Source organism: Mus pahari, chromosome X (genome assembly GCF_900095145.1).
Source record: "Mus pahari chromosome X, PAHARI_EIJ_v1.1, whole genome shotgun sequence".
Classification (NCBI taxonomy): Eukaryota; Metazoa; Chordata; class Mammalia; order Rodentia; family Muridae; genus Mus; species Mus pahari.
Genome location: NC_034613.1, coordinates 96,432,596 through 96,456,385, shown reverse-complemented (window position 1 = coordinate 96,456,385; position 23,790 = coordinate 96,432,596). Strand labels below are relative to the sequence as shown.

Sequence of the window (23,790 nt, the reverse complement as noted above, 5' to 3'; positions counted from 1 at the left end):
TTACAGTGATTTTTTTTTCCTTAGTAGCAAGCTCCTAATAACATGAAGTGGTATCTTTAAATACCACCTATTATTGCTAGAACATGATTGATATCCAGATTTCTGAACACTTTATAGTTTTCAAACTGATACTTGATAATTTTATTACTCTTTTTGCCAAAGGTATATACTAATTGTTTTATGGGAAACTTTTGAAAATATATTTACTACAAGAAAACTGTAGGACAACAAAGTGAAAGAGACTTGGAGACTGATGGTCAGGTGCAGGTTTCATGTGCTGGCTCTGTTTCTATGACCTTAGGCATACTTCTTAATCTATGGGAAACCAATCATATATGTGTAGATGTGATGACTAGCAAAAATGATTTTTTAAACATACTTTTGGCCTGTGAAAGTGTTATTTGAAATTGACCTACTGAATTTAGTAGCCACAACTGAATATTTCTTGCATAGAGGTTTTACTTAGTGGACAAATTCTTTGTCACTTGGCCAGACTTTATTGATTTGTTGTTATAGTTCTTTCTCAGTTCCAATTATAATTATAATCAAGCATAGTCATAGAATCATCAGCTCTATTTGAAGCTGATTCTTGAGGAATCAGATACAGTGAAGTCTTGTCTTTTATTTTATATCAACCGTTTGTATCTCATATGCCAATTTCTCTTAATTGGTTGCTTAAATATTGGTACTATTTATTTTAGCCCAACACTTTGTAAGAATTACCACATTTCTTTTTAAAATATATGCCTTAATTATTCAACATCTTGAAAATAAAGCATCTTTAGTTTTTCTAATGGCATATAGTATTTTATCAATTCAAAATAATAGTAATTTAGTCTATTTTCTTTTTTAAAATTACACAAGGAGCTAAAGGGATCTGCAACCCTATAGGAGGAACAACAATATGAACTAACCAGTACCCCCAGAGCTCGTGTCTCTAGCTGCATATGTAGCAGAAGATGGCTTAGTCAGCCATCATTGGGAGGAGAGGCCCTTGGTCTTGGGAAGATTATATGCCCCATACAGGGGAAGGCCAGGGCCAGGCAGCAGGAGTGGGTGGGTTGGGGAACAGGGCAGGGGGAGGGTATAGGGGACATTCAGGATAGCATTTAAAATGTAAATGAAGAAAATATCTAATAAAAAAACTAAAAAAACATAGATTTTTAATAATTGACTACCTGCTAAAATATTCTTGAACAATAATAATGAACAAAGTAATACTGTTTATTTTTTATTTATTTATTTATTATTTTTTATTTTTTCGGGACAGGGTTTCTCTGTATATCTCTGGCTGTCCTGGAACTCATTTTGTAGATCAGGCTGGCCTCGAACTCAGAAATCTGCCTGCCTCTGCCTCCCAAGTGCTGGGATTAGAGGCTTGTGCCACCATCACCCGGCCCGTGATGTTTATAATGGCTTTATAATGTTTAAATTATCACTATGAGAAAGTTCAAAGCAAAATGAAATTAATATAATATGTAAGAAAAAGTGATATATACATCTTGGTTTTTTTATTGGATATTTTCTTTATTTACATTTCAAATATTATCCCCTTTCCCAGTTTCCCCCCATCCTGGAAACACCCTTTCACATCCTTCCCCACCCTGCTTCTATGAGGGTGTTTCTCCACCCACTCACCCACTCCTGCCTCCTCACCCTCGACTCCTTATACTGGGGTGTCTATTGAGCTGTCATAGAACCAAGGGCCTCTCCTTCCATTGATGCATGACAAGGCCATCCTCTGCTATAAATGCTGCTGGAGCCATGTGTATCCCTTTCTTTATGGCTTAGTTCCTGGGAGTTCTGGGGGGTCTGGGTGGTTGATATTGTTGTTCTTCCTACACGGTTGCAAACCCGTTCAGCTCCTTCAATCCCTTCTTAACTCCTCTCTTAGGAACCCTGTGCTCATTCCAATGGTTGACTGCTAACATCTGCCTCTGTTTTTGTCAGTCTCTGGCAGAGCCTCTCAGGAGACAGCCATATCAGGCTCCTGTCAGCATACACTCTTGGCATCCACAATGGTGTCTGGGTTTGGTAACTGTATATGGAATGAATCCCCAGGTGGGAGAGTCTCTGGATGGCCTTTTCTTGAGTCTCTGCTCTACACGTTGTCTCTGTATTTCCTCCCATAAGTATTTTGTTCCTCCTTCTAAGAAGGACCAAAGTATCCACACTTTGGTCTTCCTTCTTCTTGAGTTTCATGTGTTTTGCAAATTGTATCTTGGTTATTCTAAGTTTCTGGGCTAATATCTACTTAACAGTGAGTGCATATCAAGTGACTTCTTTTGTGATTGGGTTACCTCACTCAGGATGATATCCCCCAGATCCATCCATTTGCCAAGGAATTTCATAAATTCATTGTTTTTAGTTGCTTATTAGTACTCCATTGTGTAAATGTACCACGTTTTCTGTATCCATTCCTCTGTTGAGGAACATCTGTGTTCTTTCCAGCTTCTGGCTATTATAAATAAGGCTGCTATGAACATAGTAGAGCATGTGTCCTTATTACAAGTTGGAACATCTTCTGGGTATATGCCCAGGAGAGGTATTGCTGGCTCCTCAGGTAGTACTATGTCCAATTTATATGCTTTTTTTTTTTATTTTTCAAGACATGGTTTCTCTGTAAAGCCCTGCCTGTCCTGGAACTCACTTTGTAGACGAACTCAGAAATCCACCTGCCTCTGCCTCCCGAGTACTGGGATTGAAGGCGTACACCACCACGCCTGGCTACATTTTTTTTAATAAAAGAAACAAAGTCAAAGTGCTACTGAAAGTATAGTAGTGAGAGGGGAAATGGAAAATACAGAGCAAATAAAAAATGGGAAAGAAAAGGCAAAATTATTGCTCAATAAATAAAAGCCATAAACAAAATAAAGGCCAAAAACAAATTTTTTAAACTATAAAAAATTAAATGTCAGGTTATCTTTATGTGTTTAGGAATATATATGTATAGGTACACACACACACACACACACACACACACACACACACATACACACACACCACCACCAACACCAACAACAATTTATGAAACAAGAGACCATGGATTTGAAAGGGAACGAGGAAGGATATATGTGTTTGGAGAGAAAAGGAAAGGATTACATTATGTAATTGAATTCTAATGTTAAACTTTTTTAAAAATAAAAATACTGCTAAAATCCTAGCAAAAAGAAAAAAAAAATCGGGGTGTGCAAGGGTTAAAAATAACAAGTGTTGTAGCAGCTTTTTTTCTATTGTCTTGGAATATGAAAACTGTCAGTGGGCATGGTAATTTAAATTCAAGCTCTCTGACTTAAGGTTATTCCTTATTCTCTGGCCCCCAGAGTAGCTTAGTTTTAAACAAAAAGATCACTCTCAAGATGTTGCCTGGCAGCTGCACTCAGAGTCAAATCCATAGGAGATTCTTCTCCACTGCTGCATTCACTGGGGGAATCAGCTTCACCAAAACCTGCAGCTGGATTTCAGACTTGTATAGGCTTGTGCTGAAGTCAAGGCTAAAAGTCTTTTCTCAGGAGGCTCACCTTTTGGAAGTTCTTCCCCTTCTTCTATTAGGGAACTGGGCTGCTGGAGCTATGTGCAGCCTAGCTTCTTTTTAATACATCAGCTGCTCTTTTCTGGACCCTTTTCAGTTGTTCCATACCCGCCTTTGTAAATTTCAGTTCTTTATCTTTCTTTCTCTAAAATGTGGCTTATTTGTTCTTGTACTGGCTCTTCTTAACTGGGTCACATGGAGGCAGCTCCCAGGCCATAACTTACCCAGAAGTTCATTCTTAATGCTGTTTTTAAAGACCATATTTAATGACCATCACTATCCTAAATTATCATCAAATTCTTCACTGCCTCTTAGCAAGTTCTTTTTATCCTTAAAAGAATTCACTATAGCATTACATTTAAAACCTTTGCTAAATCAGTATAACTCAGAACAGCGAAACTCAACTTTCAAGGCCGATTTTGCCATTAGGTTGTTACAGTATAATCAAGCAAACCACAGGCCATTTCCTACTCTCCATTTTGGAGGTATAGAGGTAGTTATTTTCCCAACACTATTACATAGATTATAATCATACTTGCTCTAAAAGGTTTGCTTCAAGTGTGACAGTTTGGAAGCAATTTTAATTCTTAGTCTGAATGACCTCTCCGTCTTCATGTGAAAAACTGTTGTTTGAATTACGGCATTCATGTGAGCCATACAGTATGTTGTTATTAGCAATCTGGTGCTTCTGTGTGTTTTTCTTTTCTTTTCTTATATCTAGATATTCAACTGAAGAAAATTTAAAATTTTGACAAATTTCCATATTCTCTCTAGTATCCTTAAACAGGAAAGTTTAACCTGAGCTTCCTCACGTTCCCCTCTTAAAAGTCCTTACATTAAAACTGGTAAATGAAGGACCACAATCTTGCCATGTCAACCCTCTGTCTTTCTACTTTGCTCTATCTCTACATTCTATTCTATCTGCAGTACCAGAGTTCTTCACTTTATTCACGTTATTACTTCCACTTTTATTCTGCCTTTATAAGAATTTTACCTCAGATCTCATCATGTTTACCAGCAAGGAAAGAAGGAAGGAAAGTTCTCTTCCTGCCTCTTTTATTTTAATATCCTCTTATGTGGCAGTTTTGCCATATGGGCCCTTTACAATATAGATTGTAGCTCTTTTAACTAAGACCAAACTTGCAAATATAGCAAATACATTATTACCGGATACATAACTGATGATTGCAGAAAGATTTGTCATTAGACCTCCTAAGAAATAATTATATTTCAATTTGGAAAAGAAAAAAAGTGCTAAACCCACAAACCTAGAAATCCTTGAATTAAGAAATCAACAAAGGGCTGAAGAGTTAACTCAGAAGAACACTTGCTACCTTCTCAGAAGACCAAGGGTTAGTTTCCAGTACTATATGGTGGGTCCCAGATGTCAGTAACTCTACCCCCATGGTATCTAAAGATCTCTATAGGTCTTCTCAGGGACTAGACATGAGCAGGGTATACATACATATCTGCAAGCAAAACAAGCATCCACATAAAATATTAGCAAAAGTAAGTCCATAAAATTAATTTCAACCATTAGTGAAGGAGGCAGTTTATGATTTGTATTCTTTTTCAATTCCTCTTGAAACCACACCAAATAGACAAGTGTCTATTTCAACTGATTTAAAATTGGCCCCTTTTATCATGTGTAAATTTGCCACAGCTTGAATATTTCTGGAATTTTTTGTTAGATGTTAAATGTCTACCTTGTAGAACTTGATAAGGTACTTTCTTTTTTTCTTTTTCTTTTTCTTTTTCTTTTCTTTTTTTTTTTTTTTCGAGATAGGGTTTCTCTGTATAGCTCTGGCCGTCCTGGAACTAACTTTGTAGACGAGGTTGGCCTCGAACTCAGAAATCCACCTGCCTCTGCCTCCCGGGTGCTGGGATTAAAGGCATGTGCCACCACACCCAGCTGATAAGGTACTTTCTAGTGTACTTGTTTATTTTTATATTATATTTTATCACTTCTTTGAGAATTTCTTGCAATGTATTTTGATCATATTCATCATATGTGATATACATGTTCCATTTTAGGTTGAGTGTTCTGCCATCTCCATTGTCTGAACATTGAACATTTGTGGGTCTCTTCATTAATTGCCATCTACTGCAAGATGACGTTTTACAGATGAGGGTTGAGAGATGCACTAATTTGTGGATATAGGAATAAGTCACTAAGAGTGGGTTTTGTACTATGTCTGTTTAGTAGAGTAACAGTAGTATGTTCTCCCTTAGGGACTTTGTCTAACTACCCACGATTTCTTGGACCTGATAATAGTACCAGGTCTGGGTTTCATTTTGTGGATCAGACTTTACACCCAATCAGAAAGTGTTTGGTTGCTCCAATATTATTTATTGTACCAGTGAACATATATTAACAGAGATGCCATTATTATTAGGACATTTACTGGAGTTTGAGTTAAATTAATTTTTGTGTTGTTGCTCTGATTCTTTTGGACAAGGTCTTACTTAGTCAAGACTGACATTGCATGCACTACAGTGTTTTGCCCTAATTACAGTTTTAATTTCAGCAAGTCTTTAAGGTCAATTCATTGACATTTCTTGTAGATGGTACTATGATGCCCATCATGTCAGCTAGTTTGATGAGTAACACTTATTAGTAGGTTTCAGGGTAGACAGTTCTCATTTTAGGCATAATCTTTAAATTACTTAGAGAAACTAGAACTTAAACCAGAGTAACTGTTTTAAGTTTTTTTTAGAATGCTTTTAGTTCTCAACAAAGTTTCATAGGGTTGTCAAAGCACTATAAAAGTAACAAAATTATAACTATTCTATGATGAAGAACTTGTCTTGTTGTCATTGAGGTATGCAAGGGAGTATATGTCATCAGATTAAGGAAATAACTGCCTCTTGAACCAGATTATTGCTTAAGTCTCCCTCTTCTAGGACTTTATATAAACCTTAGAGAGGATTGTGTGTTTTAGGATACTGGCTGACCTGCCAACTCTTCAACCTTCAAACTATATGACATGGAGACCACACAGGAAAGGCTATAATAGTGTATAATTGCCTTACTGTTGAGGACAGCTGACCCAAATCAGTTGAACTGTAGGATGCTATATATTTAGGGGATGGTTATTATTAATATTATTAGTGATTGAAAACACACCAAGAAAGGAAAAATATGAGGAAAAGCATAGGTGAATAACAAAAGCATATAGGCAGTTCATTTTACCTCAGCTGCTGTTCCATATAAGAGATTATGAGTTATGATACAGGGGATGTAGTATATTGCCCTTTTATAAAAGTGACTAAAATATTATTCAATATATATCAACTTCTTTATAGTGAGTGGTTCAGTAAAAACTTGTCCAAAGAAAATGTTTAGTAAATACTAGGGCATTTTATCTTTGTTTTATTTTAAAATAATTCTTATTTTAAAGTTATTTGTGAAGATTGAGCAAGAAAGTAAAGGTGTTACAAAACTATCAAGTTGTAAACCATAATAGCTTGAAATTATACATAGTAAACTATATTAAAATAATAGTAAGATTTTAAGACTAGGGAGAAAACTACAGTAAGAGATAGATGTTATTTTGTAAAAATGAATGGATAACTGTAAGATTCCTATAATGATGGTCTGTAGGAAACATAGGTAAGAGTTTATTAACTGATGAGTTAATATTCTAATTACCAAGAACAAAGGATAAGGAACATTATATTGATATTTCCTCCACAACTATCATTCCTTCTCATAATAGTAAAAACTGAGGTAAGTTCTGAATTCAAAATGCTAAGGTTACCTTGCCTGCATGGAACTGGTGCTGCCAAAGATCTAGAAGAAATTATATTAAGAATAATTATCTAAAAGGAAATGATGCATTGTAAACTGTTAGACTTTGTAAAATAAATTCCAAAGACACTCCAATGACAATATATTGAGAAGATATTAAAGTAGAAATACTATGGAGATGAGGAAAAGATGTGAAAACAGAAGTTGAATAGGTGGAAAACAATAATGCTATATTAGTTTCTCATTGTAACAATACCCGACTACAATGATTTAAGGAAGGTTGTATTTATTTTGGCTCATTTTTTATTCATTTAGATTTATTAGTATTAGTATTAGTATTAGTATTTTCTCTGCCTCTGTCTCTGTCTCTGTCTCTCTGTCTCTCTCTGTCTCTCTGTCTCTCTCTCTCTCTCTCTCTCTCTCTCTCTCTCTCTCTCTCTCTCTCTCTCTCTCTCTCGTGTGTGTGTGTGTGTGTGTGTGTGTGTGTGTGTGTGTGTGTAATCTTATGTATGCCTTTGGAGGCTAGAAGATGGTATTAGATATATTGTATATTGGACCAACTAGTACAATTAGTAACTACAAGCTATTGAGACACAGCTTGCAAGTGTACTGCTGAGCTATTTCTCTACATCCACAATTTTTTTCTTTTCTTTTATTGTGAATTTTCTTTATTTACATTTCAAATGTTATCCATTTTCTCAGTTTCCCTTCCTGAAACCCCCTATCTCATCCTCCCCCCTCCTGCTTCTATGAGGGCACCCACCCACTCCCTCCTCCCAGCCCTGGCATTTCCCTACACTGGGTCATTGAGCCTTCACAGGACCAAGGGCCTCTACTCCCACTGATGTTCAACAAGGCCATCTTCTGCTATATATGCAGCTGGAGCCATGGTTGCTCCATGTGTACTCTTTCATTGTTTAGTTCCTGAGAGCTCTGGGGGCTCTGATTGGTTGATATTGTTGTTCTTCCTATGGGGTTGCAAACCCATTCAGCTCTTTCAGTCCTTTCTCCAACTCCTCCATTAGGGACCCCGTGATCAGTCCAATGGTTGGTTGCAAGCATCTATCTCTGTATTTGTCAGGCTCTAGCAAAGCCTCTCAGGAGACAGCTATATCAGGCTCCTGTCAGCATGCACTTCCAGGCATCCACAATAGTATTTGGGTTTGGTGACTGTATATGGGATGGATCCTCAGTTGGGGCAGTCTCTGGATAGCCTTTCCTTCAGTCTCTGCTCTACACTTTGTCTCTGTATTTCCTCACATGAGTATTTTGTTCTTCTAAGAGGGACCGAAGTATCCACATTTTGGTCTTCCTTCTTCTTGAGCTTCATGAGGTTTGTGAATTGTATTTTGGATATTCCAAGCTTTTGGGCTAATATTCACTTATCAGTGAGTGCATACCATATGTATTCTTTTGTGATTGGATTACCTCACTCAGGATGATATTTTCTAGTTCCATCTATTCCTAAGAATTTCATGAAGTCATTGTTTTTTAATAGCTGAGTGTAAATGTACCGCGTTTTCTGTATCCATTCCTCTGTTGAAGGGCATCAGGGTTCTTTCCAGCTTCTGACTATTATAAATATGGCTGCTAAGAAAATAGTGAAACATGTGTCCTTATTACATGTTGGAGCATATTTTGGGTATATGCCCAGCAGTGATATAGCTGGGTCCTCAAGTAGTACTATTTGAATTTTATTCTTTGATAATTTTATGCATGAGTATAATGCATTCTGATTGCACTCATTCCTCCCTCTCTCATTTCCATCCCTCCTTTTCCCATTCATCTTCTTCCCTATTATTCTCTTTTATGCATTCACTTACTTATGTTTTATTAGTGAGTTACTGGATTTGACCAGTGTCCTATGCATGACCATGACCTTGCAACTATCCATTGGAGCCTGATCAACTCACCTGTAAGTACACAACAGAAGAAAATTGCTCCCCTCTCCCAGAATTTATCCGTATCCAATAGTTAGTTCATCATGGAGTGATAGGGGCCAGTGGACCCTCCTTTATCCATGACTGACTGTGTTGGCAAGGCTAGTCCCATGAAGGTCAGGTGCCAGTAACCTCAGTTGCTCTGAGTTCATGATTAAAATGGCTATGTCATGTTTAGTTGATGGCCTTTCACAGCCTTTCCCCATTTCTTCTGGCCATCGCATTCTTTCTGCAATGTCCCCTAAGCTTTAGAGATAATAGTATAGTTGTCTTATTTAGGGGTGAACCCTCAACCATCACTTATTTTGAGCATCTTTGGTGGTCCTTGATCTCTTCTTTAACTGCTGCTCACAGCAAAGAGGATTTTCGGATTATGCCTGAGAGTACCATGTGTTTATTGGTATAAATATAAAGTTCAAGAAGCCAATTGGATGCTATGTTAATTTAGCTAAACAACATAAAGAGCTTCCCACTTAGGGGACCTCCCCATGAATGGGAAATTGGACCAACTGTACAATAAAATGTATGGGTTTTCTAATAAGGAACAAGGTGCAAATCCAATCACAGAGTGGTTGGTTAACCCCATTACAGTCATGCTACGACTGCACATGTGAGCATATCTTCCTTGCAGGTAGGTATTATTATAGTTCATAGTGTTCACAGATGAATAAGACCAACAATGCCCTCACCACTATCATCTTGCATAGCACACTCTAAGTTGTTGGCTCACAATTTAAGATATAGTCCATCCTAGCAGATAAGTCATGGTGACAGACAAATGAATAGCTGAACCCATTTGGTCCATGATGAAGAATCAGATCAAGACAAATGTTCATGCATAATTCACTGTTTTCCATTTATTTAGTCTAGGGACTGCAGGCATGGTATTGTGCTGTTCACATTTAATGTGGGTCTTCCTGTATCAATAAATATAATATACAAAAATCCCTCATGAATACACCCAAAGACTTATTTCATAAGTGACTTCACATTCTATCAAGTTGATAATCAATATTAAATATCACAAATACCACACTAAGGGGCAAGACATTCTGTAATAATATAAGGAACAGAATGACTTACTGGTTCAAAATTATTAAACACTATTGTTAGATGAGGTACAGTTTAAAGACAGCTGGAAACTCTGAGATAAACTCAAAACTTAGTATTTCTAAAAAAGATGATCAAAATTAACTGCCTTTGAAGTTTTGAGTTCTTGGTCTAGGCTCAGAAAAGTAAGCTCTCAATTGGAATCTTATTTAACAGCAATCTCCCACCTCCACAGTACTCACTTAGCAGAGCAGAACAGAACAAGCACTGAATATGGATTGAGTGGCTCGGGTTTTCTAATAATTCTACCCACTGTTAATGAAAATGTGTCCCTTTTGTGACTGCCTTAAGTGATGAATAATGAACTGCTTTATCTACCTCTTTATACTTTCATATCTAGTTACAGTAAACTGAACTTTTAGGTACATTAGAAAACAATGGATTCGGGTTTGTGGACTGCTTTATCCTTAGGTCCCTTTGTGTTTACTGCTCACAAGTATGAACTGTTTGATTTTTTTTTTCAGCTCCAGGGAGTATGACTGTATTTGTAATCTGAGAAGACAAAGCCATAAGGGCAAAAGGCAGTATGAAAATTCAGTTTAGAGTTTGTGTTTTCTTTTGAAAATTGAGACTCTTGTCAATAACTATTTATTGATCAAATAATGCAGATTAGATTTTTAAAACTATAATTAAGATGTGGACCACTTTTCCTTTGGCCAGTTTTATATGGTGTGTAGTAGTAGTGATAGCACAGCAAAGTGTGTTCTATTACTTTGCAAGTAGAAGGAAGGATAAAGGGCTTATAGGGGAATTTGGTGTCACTGTCTTCAATCCAGTATTTTCAATCTACTGTTTTCCTCTGGGGTCTCTTCATGTCTCACTTCAGAGTCCACTTTTTAATCATCCCAGGAATTACAGTTATGGAAACAATAAGTAAAAATCTAGAAACCAATTAAAGATTATATCTGCCCCCAAAACAACTGTTCTTTCTAAAACTATAGTAATTTATGCCAGGCTGAATACACAAAGCCTCCAACTAAACCAAAAGCTTGAATCTCATCCATTAAACAAATAGTGAAGCTCAGGGGATATGTGTTTATGTACATGCTGAGCTTATCGGGATGAAAAATTGAGCCACAGAGTTTGTGTGTTTTGTCAATTATTGTCAAATAAAAGCTTATACCTGATTTCTAATTTTGATTACAAATCTAAGATATTAGATTGGTTACTGGGATATTTCTTCAAGGGAGACAATAACATTTGCTTTCCTGACCATAATCTTTGCAGGAATGTTAAATAAGTTGTTAATTTTAAAGAATATTTGGAGTTAAATCAGTGCATGCATCAGTAAATGATTCCACAGAGCTGGAGTTAGAGGAGAAAAACATTACTCATATGTGCATTAGCATTTTCATTTTTACTGCAGCAATATATCATTCCATTTTTCTTGGTGCTAGGAAATGCTGCTGCAAAGTGCACTGCACATCTCAGGTACAAACCATTGACTGGCTTTTCAAAAAAAAAACCCAATCATTTAATTACAAATATCAGTTAAAATCCAAAGGAAACCTTCTCCATAATCCTGCACATGTGCTTGCTCTATCAGAAGATAATTGATAGTTTCTGATGTTTTTGTGTGATTATTTATTGCATTTTCTGGTGTAGTGCTTGGTCAGTAATTAGATGGGCAGAAAGGGTTGTAGCACCTCTAGCTGCTTCCTTATGACTCAGAAGAATCAGAAGCCTTGGCCACAGCAACAGCAAAGAATGATCATTTCGTTTCCAACATTGTGGACTGTGAATGAATGTGTAGGTGTGAGCCTGAGGGAGAAAAAGAGACCTAGAGACAGAAAGGGAGATGGAGAGCTAATAGTGACTCATAGCAAGTATAAAAGTAGACATAATTTTAAAAGCAATGGGTGGCAGTCTATAAAATAAGCCTATTTAACTCATCAATAAAGAGAAATTGTTGTGCACATTGATATCAAATATTTTTTCCTTCAAAAACCCTGTTTGGATGATTTGCATGACTTACATTTTCAAACTTCTGTGACTAGTGCTAAATAAACCGCATGTTGAGCTAGAAAAATCCAAGGTGAGATAATAAAATAGCAAATTAAAATATTTTCCCCATCCATTATTTGAGTTAATAACAGCAGAGAGAAAATAGATTTTCTTCCTTTTTAAATAAACAAAGAAAGCTTTCAGAATTATGTTTATGGGAAATAATTAAACATGCACTGAACTTTAGTGCTTTCAATTGTACATCCAAGCAGTTTTCAAATGGGTTTGGATTTATCCATGGCATTAACATTTTAAAGTGCCAACCCTAGCATGTATGTAACTTGCAGAGTGCAGCCTAATGATTTGATTAGTGTGGTGGTGAGTGGATCTCTACAAGGGCTGTGCAGAGGTCTGAAGAGGCATAGCTGCATTTGGCCTTTCCTTGCACTGCACACTAATTGGGTGTTGCTGGGAGGGTGGTATTGAAAGTGAAGCAGAACCCAAAATGTCCATTTGCCCCTAAGTGCTAACCAACGTGATCCTTTTACTGGTTTACTTGTTCTTTTGGGAAAAGGAGCCTATTGCAGAGGCTCTTGAGTATGTATACATAATTAATAACATAGGCCTCTTTGTCCAGACACTTAAGCATGTGCCAAACATGGAAAATCACATTATTAGTGAAGGGGAAGAAGAGAAATGTCCCTAGGCAATATTTTATAAATGATAGAAGTCTTTTTCTGTCACTGACAGGGGGAATTCGATAGATATGAATAAAAAGGAAAGAAAAGGGAGTGTACGTATCAAAAGCTAGAGAAATTCTGGCTTCCATATATGGGATATGTCTTAACTGGTACTGGAGAAGGCCTCAAATCTATCCCTAGAAATTTTCCCTCCATAGTGTATCAAAGTGTTATATCTTGTAGTGAAGAAGATGGGAAGCCTCTTTTCTCCATACTCAGTAAGCAGAATGTCAGTCAGTCTTTGTCATCTAATAAAGTTATTTCAATGTGATCTATCTTCTGGGATTAATTTCAAGACATTGGGCAGGAAGTACAAGTACCGTAGATAAAGAAAGATGGAGAAACGTCCAAAATATAAATTGTTGCTTTAGTTAAATAGGTCTCAATGGGCACCTGAGCAGCTGGGCTGATGCTACAAAAGCAGTGGAAAACTAGGGCAGGAATTAGAAGAAAAGAGGAGAAAAAGAAGACACAGGGACAAGGATAAACTTCTACATTCCTCCTTTCTTGGTTATCTGACACCACTAATCAAGTGCAGTGTTCTCATGTCTATAGTATCTGTTTTCTTCAGGCACTTGTGGACCAGAGGATGGTCATGATACTACAACATGGCCTTTAATAACCTCTGGCCATATCTTCTGCCTTTCTGATTCCTTTCTTTTCTGTGTCATAGACAAGAAAAAAAAAAAGATAAATGTGTCTGGTTCACAGAAAGCCAGGGTATTGTGTTCCCCTGAGGGCGCTGACTATAAAGCTGAAGAGAAAGGTTTTTTAAGAAAGAACGGAACAGAATGCCAATTAATTGGAAACAATTTCGTCAGTTTGGGGTGGGGGGGGTGAAGTGATTCTGTGAACAGTCAAGTGTTAGAGGTGAAACGATGAGAAACCCTTTAGTCTTTATGGTGTAGGTGTAGGTGGAAGGGGAAGAAAAATACCAACCTCAACCCTGTAGAGTGAGTCAGGAAGAAGTCAATCAGCTCACAGAAATACTTTAGTATTAATCTTCAATGCCTTTGTATGGACTATGACTGTGAATAAGAAAAGTCAGTGATAAAGGGCTGCAAATTGTATACTAGGAGTACTTCGTTAATGCTTTTTAACCCCCGAAAACTCTCATTTTCAGGCATGGCTTAACAAGAGGAAAAGAGAAATTGCCTCTGTGTGGTCCTTAATAGAGAATACAAAAAAACATGAAAGCATTCATACTTCCTTGTTAAGATGCAAGTTCTGAGCTTATCCACCGCATGTCTTTTTATTATTATCAAATAACTATTTGGCTTCTCTGTTTTGTGGAAATACCAAATATCATTCTGTTTGGTTTAAGGCATGGAAAAACAGGAAGGATTCTGCAAGAACCAGACCGAAATAATAAACAAAATGGAGACTAGGCCATAACATAATTAATCCTATTCTGTCTGAAAAAGAGAATGATAAGGGTAACATAATTGCTTTTTGCAAGAAAATGAATGAAGTTTATGTAGAGGAAAAGGAGATATGGGTCATGTATACATAATCTTGTATGATCATGAATGTTTTGGGAGAGGAGAAAATTTTCCACAACCTAATTTCAAAACAGGATAAACCTTGGTCTACCCCAAACATCTTATTTTAAATTTCTTTTACACACACACACACACACACACACACACACACACACACACACACACACCACAGGGACATTTCCTTTTAAAATAATTTACTAATTTCTCTAACTTATTCTCCAAAATAACCATTTAAGGCATTATTTTGAAAACATAATAGTAAGAAATTTGTGGGAATGAAATATATAAGAAAGATAGAGTCTTTTAAAATTTTTGAGAAAAGATAACCTTTAATATGTGGAGTCTTGGCTCTACTTGTCCTAAGTTTTTATTATAAAAAAATATTTGATAACAAAAAGAATAATGATAACATTTTTGGATGTTATTTTCTTTTTAAAAATTTATCTATGTCTTCTAGGAATCTTGTAGTCAATAGCTTATGTTTGAAAATGATGTAAAAGGTGATTAAAACGGTTACTACTGATATGGGAAGAAAAACCTCCAGTGTCTATAGATTGAACAGTTCTCTATTTTTCTTTTCTACTAAGACTGCTTTGATGATTTCATCTAGCTTTTGCCTTTGCCTCATTTTTTAAAATTCTGATTGTCTTTTAAAGTATTCGATAACCACTTTTAAGTGTCAATAATAATACTGAAGTAAGTGGGAAGACAAAACCCATCCTTCATATTACAGATGGCCCATGGCTTACAACAATTTAGTCTAATGATTTTCCAGCTGTAGTATGACACAAAAGCAATATCATTCATAGACCAAAACTATACTTCAAAATTTGAACTTTGATCTTTTCTTTGACTACCACTATGTGATCTGATACTCTCTTGCAATGCCATGTGAACTATGATAAATTATGGTGCTTAATAGGGAAAGTGTACTAAATATATTTCCAATTCACAGGGGCTTTGTCTACTCATTACCCATGGTAAGGTGAGGGTCATTTGAACTTACAGCCTTTTGGAAAGTATACAGCACTGAATGAACAGAGCTATGAATAGGTTGTTATAAGAGCTCAGAAAGGTAGAGCCCTGGAAGAATTCTTAGTATAAAGCTTATAATAATAACCTGGCTGAGATGAACAGGAAATATCCTAGGTAAACATGAAAACAAAAGTGCATTTGAAACATAGGGAATACTATTCTGGGTTAGAACATTAAGGTACATAGTGATATCATTTACTTTAATTTAAAAAAAGAGATTCTAGCAATTTAAGTTTGGAAATGTAAATTTGTTAACTGAATCCCATGGAACATATTGAATGAAATAGCTTGGGGGGTGTTAAAATGAGAGGCTTATTTGTTTAGAAAGGTGATCTGGGTTGGAGATGAAATTTGTGATGTATTAGCATATATGAATAAGATTACACAGAGAACTGAATGTAAAATAAGAGCTTTTGGAAGGCTGAGGGGAAAATGCTATCAACTATCAACATCTAAAGAACTTTTTAATGAAATCACTCCCCTCCCATCACCAACAAAATCAAACAAACAAAGAGAGATAAACCATGGAATATAGATAGGAGGAAAACATGTAATGTCAATATTATAATATCATAAGAACAAAAAGAATGAGAAGGGATATTTTAGAAAGTAACAGATATTAGTGTGACCATTGAATATATTAACCATATAGCCATCACTGAGTATAATAATTTCAAGGAGCAGTGAGGTGGAAAGAAAGGTATTGTAAATTTAAGAGTGAATGAGAGTGATGGACACTGAAATAAATGAGAATTAAATAAACCTCTTTAAATAAAGTTGGCTGTTTGTAGAATTGTATATCAAAGTAAAATCATGTTTTCTGTTTTTGTGTTTAACATAAAAACAGAATTTTCCATTAATGTGAAAAGAAGTAGTGGAGAGTGTAAGGATAAAGCTACAAGACAAGATAAACAGAGTGATCAAGTGATCAAGAGAGAGCACTTGGGGTGAGCTGGAAACATCTCAAGTGGCAATTCTAATGTGGCAGCTGAGATGTCAAGATTAAGAGAGTATGTGTGTTAACAACTCCTTAGACCAGCTCTTGGTCATTTCTTCCATTGCTTCCTGCAGACAAAAAGGAAAGGAGGAGGAGAGTGGTATAGGTGACATTCCAGAAAGTTTGAGGGGCTCTCTATGAGAATCACGCAGTATGAGGTGAATAAGTTAAATGAAGAAACAGATGGGTTGTGATAATAAGAGAGCAGAGGAGGCTCAAAATAGCTTTTATAAGGAAAGGAAAAAAAGAAATGTTACTAGGTAACCTCGAACACAAGTTGAGATTAAAGACCAAGAATTTGCATCGAACTAATTTGCTATTTTCTCCACCATCATTGAGTATCTCAGCATTGTACAGCCAGAGAAGGAGATATTTACATCAATAGATGGCTTGCATTTCATACTCATGCTATCTGAAGGCAATGAATAAAAACAAACAAACAAACAAGGAAATTGGAAAAAGGAGCAATTTAAATAATATATAATGTCATCTAGGTTGATCAAAAAGTTGAGACAAGGACAGTCTTTATTCCTCATTTCCCTTGACTGGGTTTCAAAGGGCATTTTAGTGCAAGTATGAATTTTGTAAACATTAGTAAATTTTCAATGTTCCATAGAACCAACTGGGTAGGTTATATAGTCTTATCTGAAAGACAATAATCAAAATCACTTCATCCTTGGAAATCCTTTTTTGGAGGGTGGGGGTCTGTCCCTCATTTCTGAATGAAAAAATATGAAATTCATATTCAAATTTATGAATATAAGTTATATAGGTATGGGTCAAGAATGTATATTTTGTAATGAAAGAGAAAATTATTTTGTTTTCTTCTTGGACAAAGGTAGAAAAATTGAGGAGAAAGGAATGTGTAGTTACTATATAGAGAAATGGTTTCTGTTTTTATTCACCTGTCTTCATCCTATTTTACAGTAGAAGTGAGAGAGAGAAAGCCACTGGATGTGAATAAATTGTGATTGTAGTTTGAACTATGCTACTAAATTATCTATTAACACTTAATTTCTTTGTATTTAGGTTTTTTAATTTGAGAAGTAGAACTGATGGTGCCTGCTTTGTAAAATTTTGATAATTTGATGAGATAATAAGTATATAAATGTCTAACACTTGTTTTCTTTTTGTATTCTTATTTTTTTACTCTAACTACTGTGATTTATAAAACTGTATACCTTTTCCATTGTTTTTATTCCTATATGCCACAAATCTTAGAGCTAACTATTAATTTATTTCAGTCACTACCAACAACAAATTTAGTGGCTTTGATAATTGATTTATCAGCTAATATAAAGATATGTGCTCAAAGAATGATTTTAAAGAATGAGGGGGAAAGACACCTTCTTATAGTAGTAACAATATTTATCTTTAATGGGGAGGCCTCTATTCTTTTCTATTACATTACATTTTTGGAGCTAGTTGTGAAGGAAGGAGATAGAGAAACATTAGTTTGATGGAGGAAAATGTTCTGTTATCTGTACAGTCCTTTCAATGAAAGTCTGTCCTTAAAGAAGTTTGTTTCACAATCCCCCTCAACAGCAACAGTTCTTTAAAAGGGTTAAAAAAATATCAGCTTTGCTATTTGGGGTCATTTAGATGAACCCATTATCATTTAGCAATAGTAAAAATATATAAAGCCATTCATTTAAAATATTCGAATGAAGTTTAGTATATGATTGATTGTAGCAATCTCTGATTCAATCTCATCTGTCTTTAATACTTTTTAAAATAGAATCAGTAAAGTATAAATTATAAATAAACTATAAATTTGGTGTTATTTAAACTAGGTGTGGTTGTTCATGTTTTTAATGTCAGCACTTAAGAAGCTGACAGAATGGCTGCTGAAAGTTTGAGGTCAGCCTAAACTACATGCTGAGACTCTCTCAAACTTTAAAAAGCAAGAAAAAAAACACAAGGAAAGAGGAAGTAAAAATTTCAGTACCATACCCAACTTGTCTTCTGTCTCATATGTACTGTCCTAGTGTTTTAAATTGCAATTTAATTTACCTACATCCCTACTGAGAAACTAAAATATCAAATGCCTTTTGCTTTCTGTTTTTTCTCTTTCTTTTTTGAATGCTAAGGATAAAATACAGGACCTTGTGCATCCTAGGCAAATGTTCAACTTTTAATCTACATCCCTAGCTGTTATGTTTTTTTGAGACATTTTACTATGTACCCCGGTTGGTCTCAAATTTGCGATCCTTCTGCCTCAACTTTCTGAGTACTAGAATTACAGGGATGCATCATGATGCCAGGTTCCAAGTATGTTTTAACTTAGATAATATTTAATATTGATATTTAATATCAATCTACCCATGTCCTTAATACTTTTGTATGCTGATAAAATAAGACTGGCTTGTTATGACAATATACACAAAAAGCTACATATTGTCATTTGGGTCCATCATTCAAACCGATTACTCATATTGATATTTGTAGCATCTAAATGTTGTATAATTAGGGGGAATCTAGTTATTGGTAGAAGGAAACTAGCCTACTGGCTGGTAGCCAAGAAGGTCTGAGCTGATGTGGAAGGGTATATTTATGACAGGAACTGCCCAAGGATAGAGACAGTTCTGAGATGGGAATGCCAGGAATTTAAATTAAAAAAAAAAAAGGTAAATGAATGTCCCAAGAGAAAATAGAGGAAGAGAGAATAATGTGGTCTATTTTCTTTTTCTGAGTCTGAGGGACATGTGAGGCTAGGTTTTGTAGGGGTTGGACTCTCATTCACCATTCTGTCCCTCTTCTCAAGAAAAGAGGTAACTTATGGGTTGCTGTATTCTTTTAGAAAGTATACTACAGATTCCCTGGAGAGCAGGGATTAAGGTGAGATTTCAAAATTTGAGAACTTCTACCACAGTGTGCCTTCTCCTCCATCATGTATTAAATTGCTTGCTATGTTTCATGAACCTTTCACTGTTTCACCCCAAGTCATATTTTTTCCAGACAAACCCACTTTGAATCATGCTGAATTTTAGAAGGACACGCCACACGCCATCTGGCCACAGGTCCAACTCTAACTTGAACCTGTTCTGTTGCCTTCCATTTTTTGGATGTCGTCGGCGATCCAAGAGTCGGGTAAGAATATCTAGAAATATGGTATTGAACTTTAATAGACTATGACTAAGTAGTGTAGAATGTGGGATGGCTGTGTGCAAAGAGCAGTATGATATTTGCTACCAAAGAATTTATATACGTTCAGTCAATTCTGTCTTTTCAGAGTTGGGGTTGGGAAAATGAGTTAAGGTTGGGATTCCAAACAACTTTGACAAACTGATGTGGGTAAAAATAAATATGAACAAAGTCTATTAAAGGCAAACTCAAATCCAGAGGAATGCCAGATTATAGAAATGAGTACAAGATGGTCCTGAACTGGGTGTGTATAAATATAGCAAATAATTGTGTAGGGCCCATGAGTACTCTAGGTCAAATATACCAATAATAGAATACTCTATGGTCACAAACAATGAACATGGTCCAACATATAGATATATTATTCATAACACAGGGAGCTGAGATATAACCATGACATATTCTGTATTTAAGGTTTTATCATGCCTTTTAAAGGAAGTAATGTACACAGTTTCAGCATTTACAACCTATCTATGTAAAATATGGAGTATTTGGGGAAGGTCCATGGAAAGCAAACCAAAGTGATGCCTTCCAAATTCTTAGAAAGTTGTTTTTATAAAAGACAACAAAAAGATCTGAAGATTTAACTGAATTATAAGTCCTTAAATAGTTGGAGAGGCATTATATAAGGGTAGAAGGAATGGGTCAGACAACTCCTAAACATTTCCACTCAAATCAGCCTTAATGAGATGACTGATGCTACACAGTAAGTCAAGGTTGTTGTAGCATAGCATAGTTCTCACTTTAAAATACTGACAAGTTAGCATTACTTGAAATATAGATGAAAATTTCCCCTTTGAGCTTTGTTAGAATAAGACAAAAAGCTACCATTATGAAATGATTTTAGTACAGACTGATCATATAGCAAAGTGGACAGTCTATTAGTAGATTTTTAGAAAGCTGTTTAAGTAATATAAGTCTGTGAAATAAGGTTCATTCACCAGTTCAAAGGGGAAAATTGGATTCCTAAACATCCATTTTGTTTCTCATTATAATTTTGATAGCGTTTGCCCTCAGGGATTTTTAAACAACTTCATAGACTTTAAGATTTCCCAGACCTCGTTTACATTTGTAAATATTTAACACAACCCTCCCTCCGTGCCCCTGGTTTCCAATGTGACTACACATTTTTCATTTATTTAGCTTAACTTCCAAGGCTGTGTTCTACCAAATGAAGATGATATATATGAAAATATTTCTAGTTAATCATCACATTTTTGTTTTATCAGGTTACAATAGGTTTTTTTTGGATAATTTTTCTCTGCATGCAAACCAAATGTTTGGGACAATTGGTTGAAATAAATTAGGCTGCTAAACTGTTCTCATTTTTTATTCTATATAAGCATACGTTTTTTAAGCATTTATTTTTAAGAGGTAAAACCAGAAATTGGAGAAAAGTGGCCATTTTTAGTGTGCTATTAACTCATTGAGTACATGTGATTGAAAGCTGTGGTAGGCATGCTGAAGTGATGTTTATTTTTCTTTCTCCAATTTCATCATAGATATGTCTAAATGTACCAAGGCTGCATGACCAAGCAACTAGTAATTTCAGGCAATTAGCTACTTGTTTGGGCTTAAAGATAATCGACACTCATTTTTGACTTTTTTTTTTTCAGTAAAATGTTCAGTTGAAATTTCGCTCAATTACTTACTTCACACAAAGTGAAGTGGAGAATTGAAGCAATTATCTCCATGATTCAAACAAAAAGATGACCTCTTTGACCTCAATTATAGTACCTGGATATTTTAAGCAAACTGTGAGTTTTGCTTGAAAACTGGAAAAAAATGTTGTATTAAATATTTACAAATGTAGCATTTGTTCAGAAAACTGCTTAAATCTTCAACTTCTACTTTGATTTATGTGGTCTGAACATTAACCGAACTAGTGATATATAATTAAATAGGTGATTTGCTGAATTTTCATAAGGAAAAATATTCTTAAAAATAGGTGTGAATTTTAAAATTTTGTTATGAGGACAAGTTTATTAAAAAAGAGGAAAACATGACAGATTCAACATGTCTCTTGTATTTATTGTTTAATATGTTTTAAAGGTGTTCAATAACAAAAATGAGACTCCAAAATTAGCATTCGAAATGGAAGCAAGACAAGCAATATGGGAAGCTACAAACAGGGATGGGTGGATAATGACATGATCCCTTCCACATTGCAATATGCATTTCTATTTATTTATTCTCATATTTATTACACCCCCAATTTTTTCTCCCAATCCCTCACACCTACCTCTCCTTCCCACCAGATCCACTGTATTGCTATTTCTCTTCAGAAAAGAACAGGCCTCCCAGGGATATTAACCAAGTATAGCATTACAAATTACACTAATACTAGACACATATCCTCATGTCAAGGCTGAACAAGGAAACCCAGTAGAAGGAAAGGTTCCCAAACAAAGTTCAAGGACTCAGAGACACACCTATTCCTACTGTTAGGAATCCCACCAGAACACCAAGCTACTCAACAATAAAATATATGCTGAGGACCTAGGTCGGACCTATACAGGCTCCCTGACTGTCAGTTCAGTCTCTCTGAGAAGCTATGAACCACACTTAGTTGACTTTGTGAGCTGTGTTCTTGTGGTGTCCATAATCATCATCAAAGATGCTTCATCTAGAAACTGATAGGCACAGATACAGAGACCAAAAACCAGACATTTTTAGGTGGAGCTCCTCGAGTTCCAGGGAAGAGGGGAGGAGATTATAGGAACCAAACACTAATTTTATTGTAACATCAATTAGTTTGAATTATGAACAGAAACAAAGTAACAAAAGTCTTTTATTGATAAAAGTGTTTTAAAAAATTAGAAGGTGTAACATTATTAACTTTTTATCATTACTTAGGAAGATAGGCATCCAGGAAAGCAAATCTACCCTGATAATATGACTATGGCACAAGGCACAGATTCACTGAATTTTCATTTTAGAATTGAGGATGTATTTTGACCATAAGAAACAGGCCTTATGACTATTTGAATTTTGTACACATGTGATCAGACAAGCCAATGACAAAGTGGATATCCATTGGAATATTACACATTATAAAATACCCTTCATCATCAGCCTCCTTCCCTGTAGAGTAGGCATTATCTTTTATAGTCCTCCAAATTACTCTACAGAATACATATAATTAAATCAGTTTAGAAATTGAAAAAGTGAAAGGCAAGATAACAAAAGTGACCAAAGATATACAGTCATATAGCATATGGTGTAAATAATTTGCACACAAGTATCTCAGTACATCACCTTACTGATGAGAAAATTGATTGATTAGGTTTATGACACACTAAATTAAGTTGAATAAGTTTCTTTGATGTTTAGCAGACATCCAGAAAGCATCTTTAGAACCCAAGAGTGATATTAACACATATGGAGAAAATCTCTCTCTCTCTCTCTCTCTCTCTCTCTCTCTCTCTCTCTCTCTCTCTCTCTCTCTCACACACACACACACACACACACACACACACACACACACACACACAAAAGAGAGATGCTTATGTTTGAGAGATGCTTAGAGAGTCATCATTAAAGACAGACTGGGTCAGAAAGTAGGGTGAATAAAAGATTTACTGAGCTAGAGACTAAGATAAAGTAAATATTGTAAGATGTAAACATATTTTAGTCTTTGGGGAACAGTTTGAAATGTATTACTATGCTGCATGTTTTGTTTTATTTTATACTTTGAGATGAGTTCTGACTGTACACCGGCTGGCATCAAACGCATTGATTTAAATGATCTTTCAGTCTCAGCTTTCTAAGAAGCTCTGATTATTTACTGAGGAGATGCTGAGGATTGCACCTAGGCTGCCATGCATGTTTCCTAGCTACATACTCAGAACTCATTTTTTTTTTTTATGCTTGGATAGTTCACCCAGCTCCTGAAGTTACCACTGAATACTTTGACCACAAACATTCACAGTTATTTTTCCTCATGAACTCTGTAATCCTCGTTTTCCTGAACTCTTTCTAAAGTCAGTTCATCTCCAAAGTTTTCATTCATTCATCTTGCTTGGAAAATTACCTGACTGGAATAAATAGAATATTACAATTGAGTAACAAATACTGTTGAGTTTTTAGAGACCG

General features: G+C 35.5%; 1 protein-coding gene across 1 annotated transcript in view; it reads left to right on the top strand.

Annotated features, from left to right (window-relative positions):
* Rps6ka6 (ribosomal protein S6 kinase A6) overlaps positions 1-23,790 on the top strand; it is a 141,400-nt gene that overhangs the window by 24,936 nt on the left and 92,674 nt on the right. The window contains exon 2 of the mRNA XM_029534362.1: positions 19,510-19,641. Coding sequence (XP_029390222.1) covers positions 19,528-19,641 — 114 coding nt within the window. The 5' untranslated portion in view covers positions 19,510-19,527. The remainder of the gene's footprint in view (positions 1-19,509; positions 19,642-23,790) is intronic.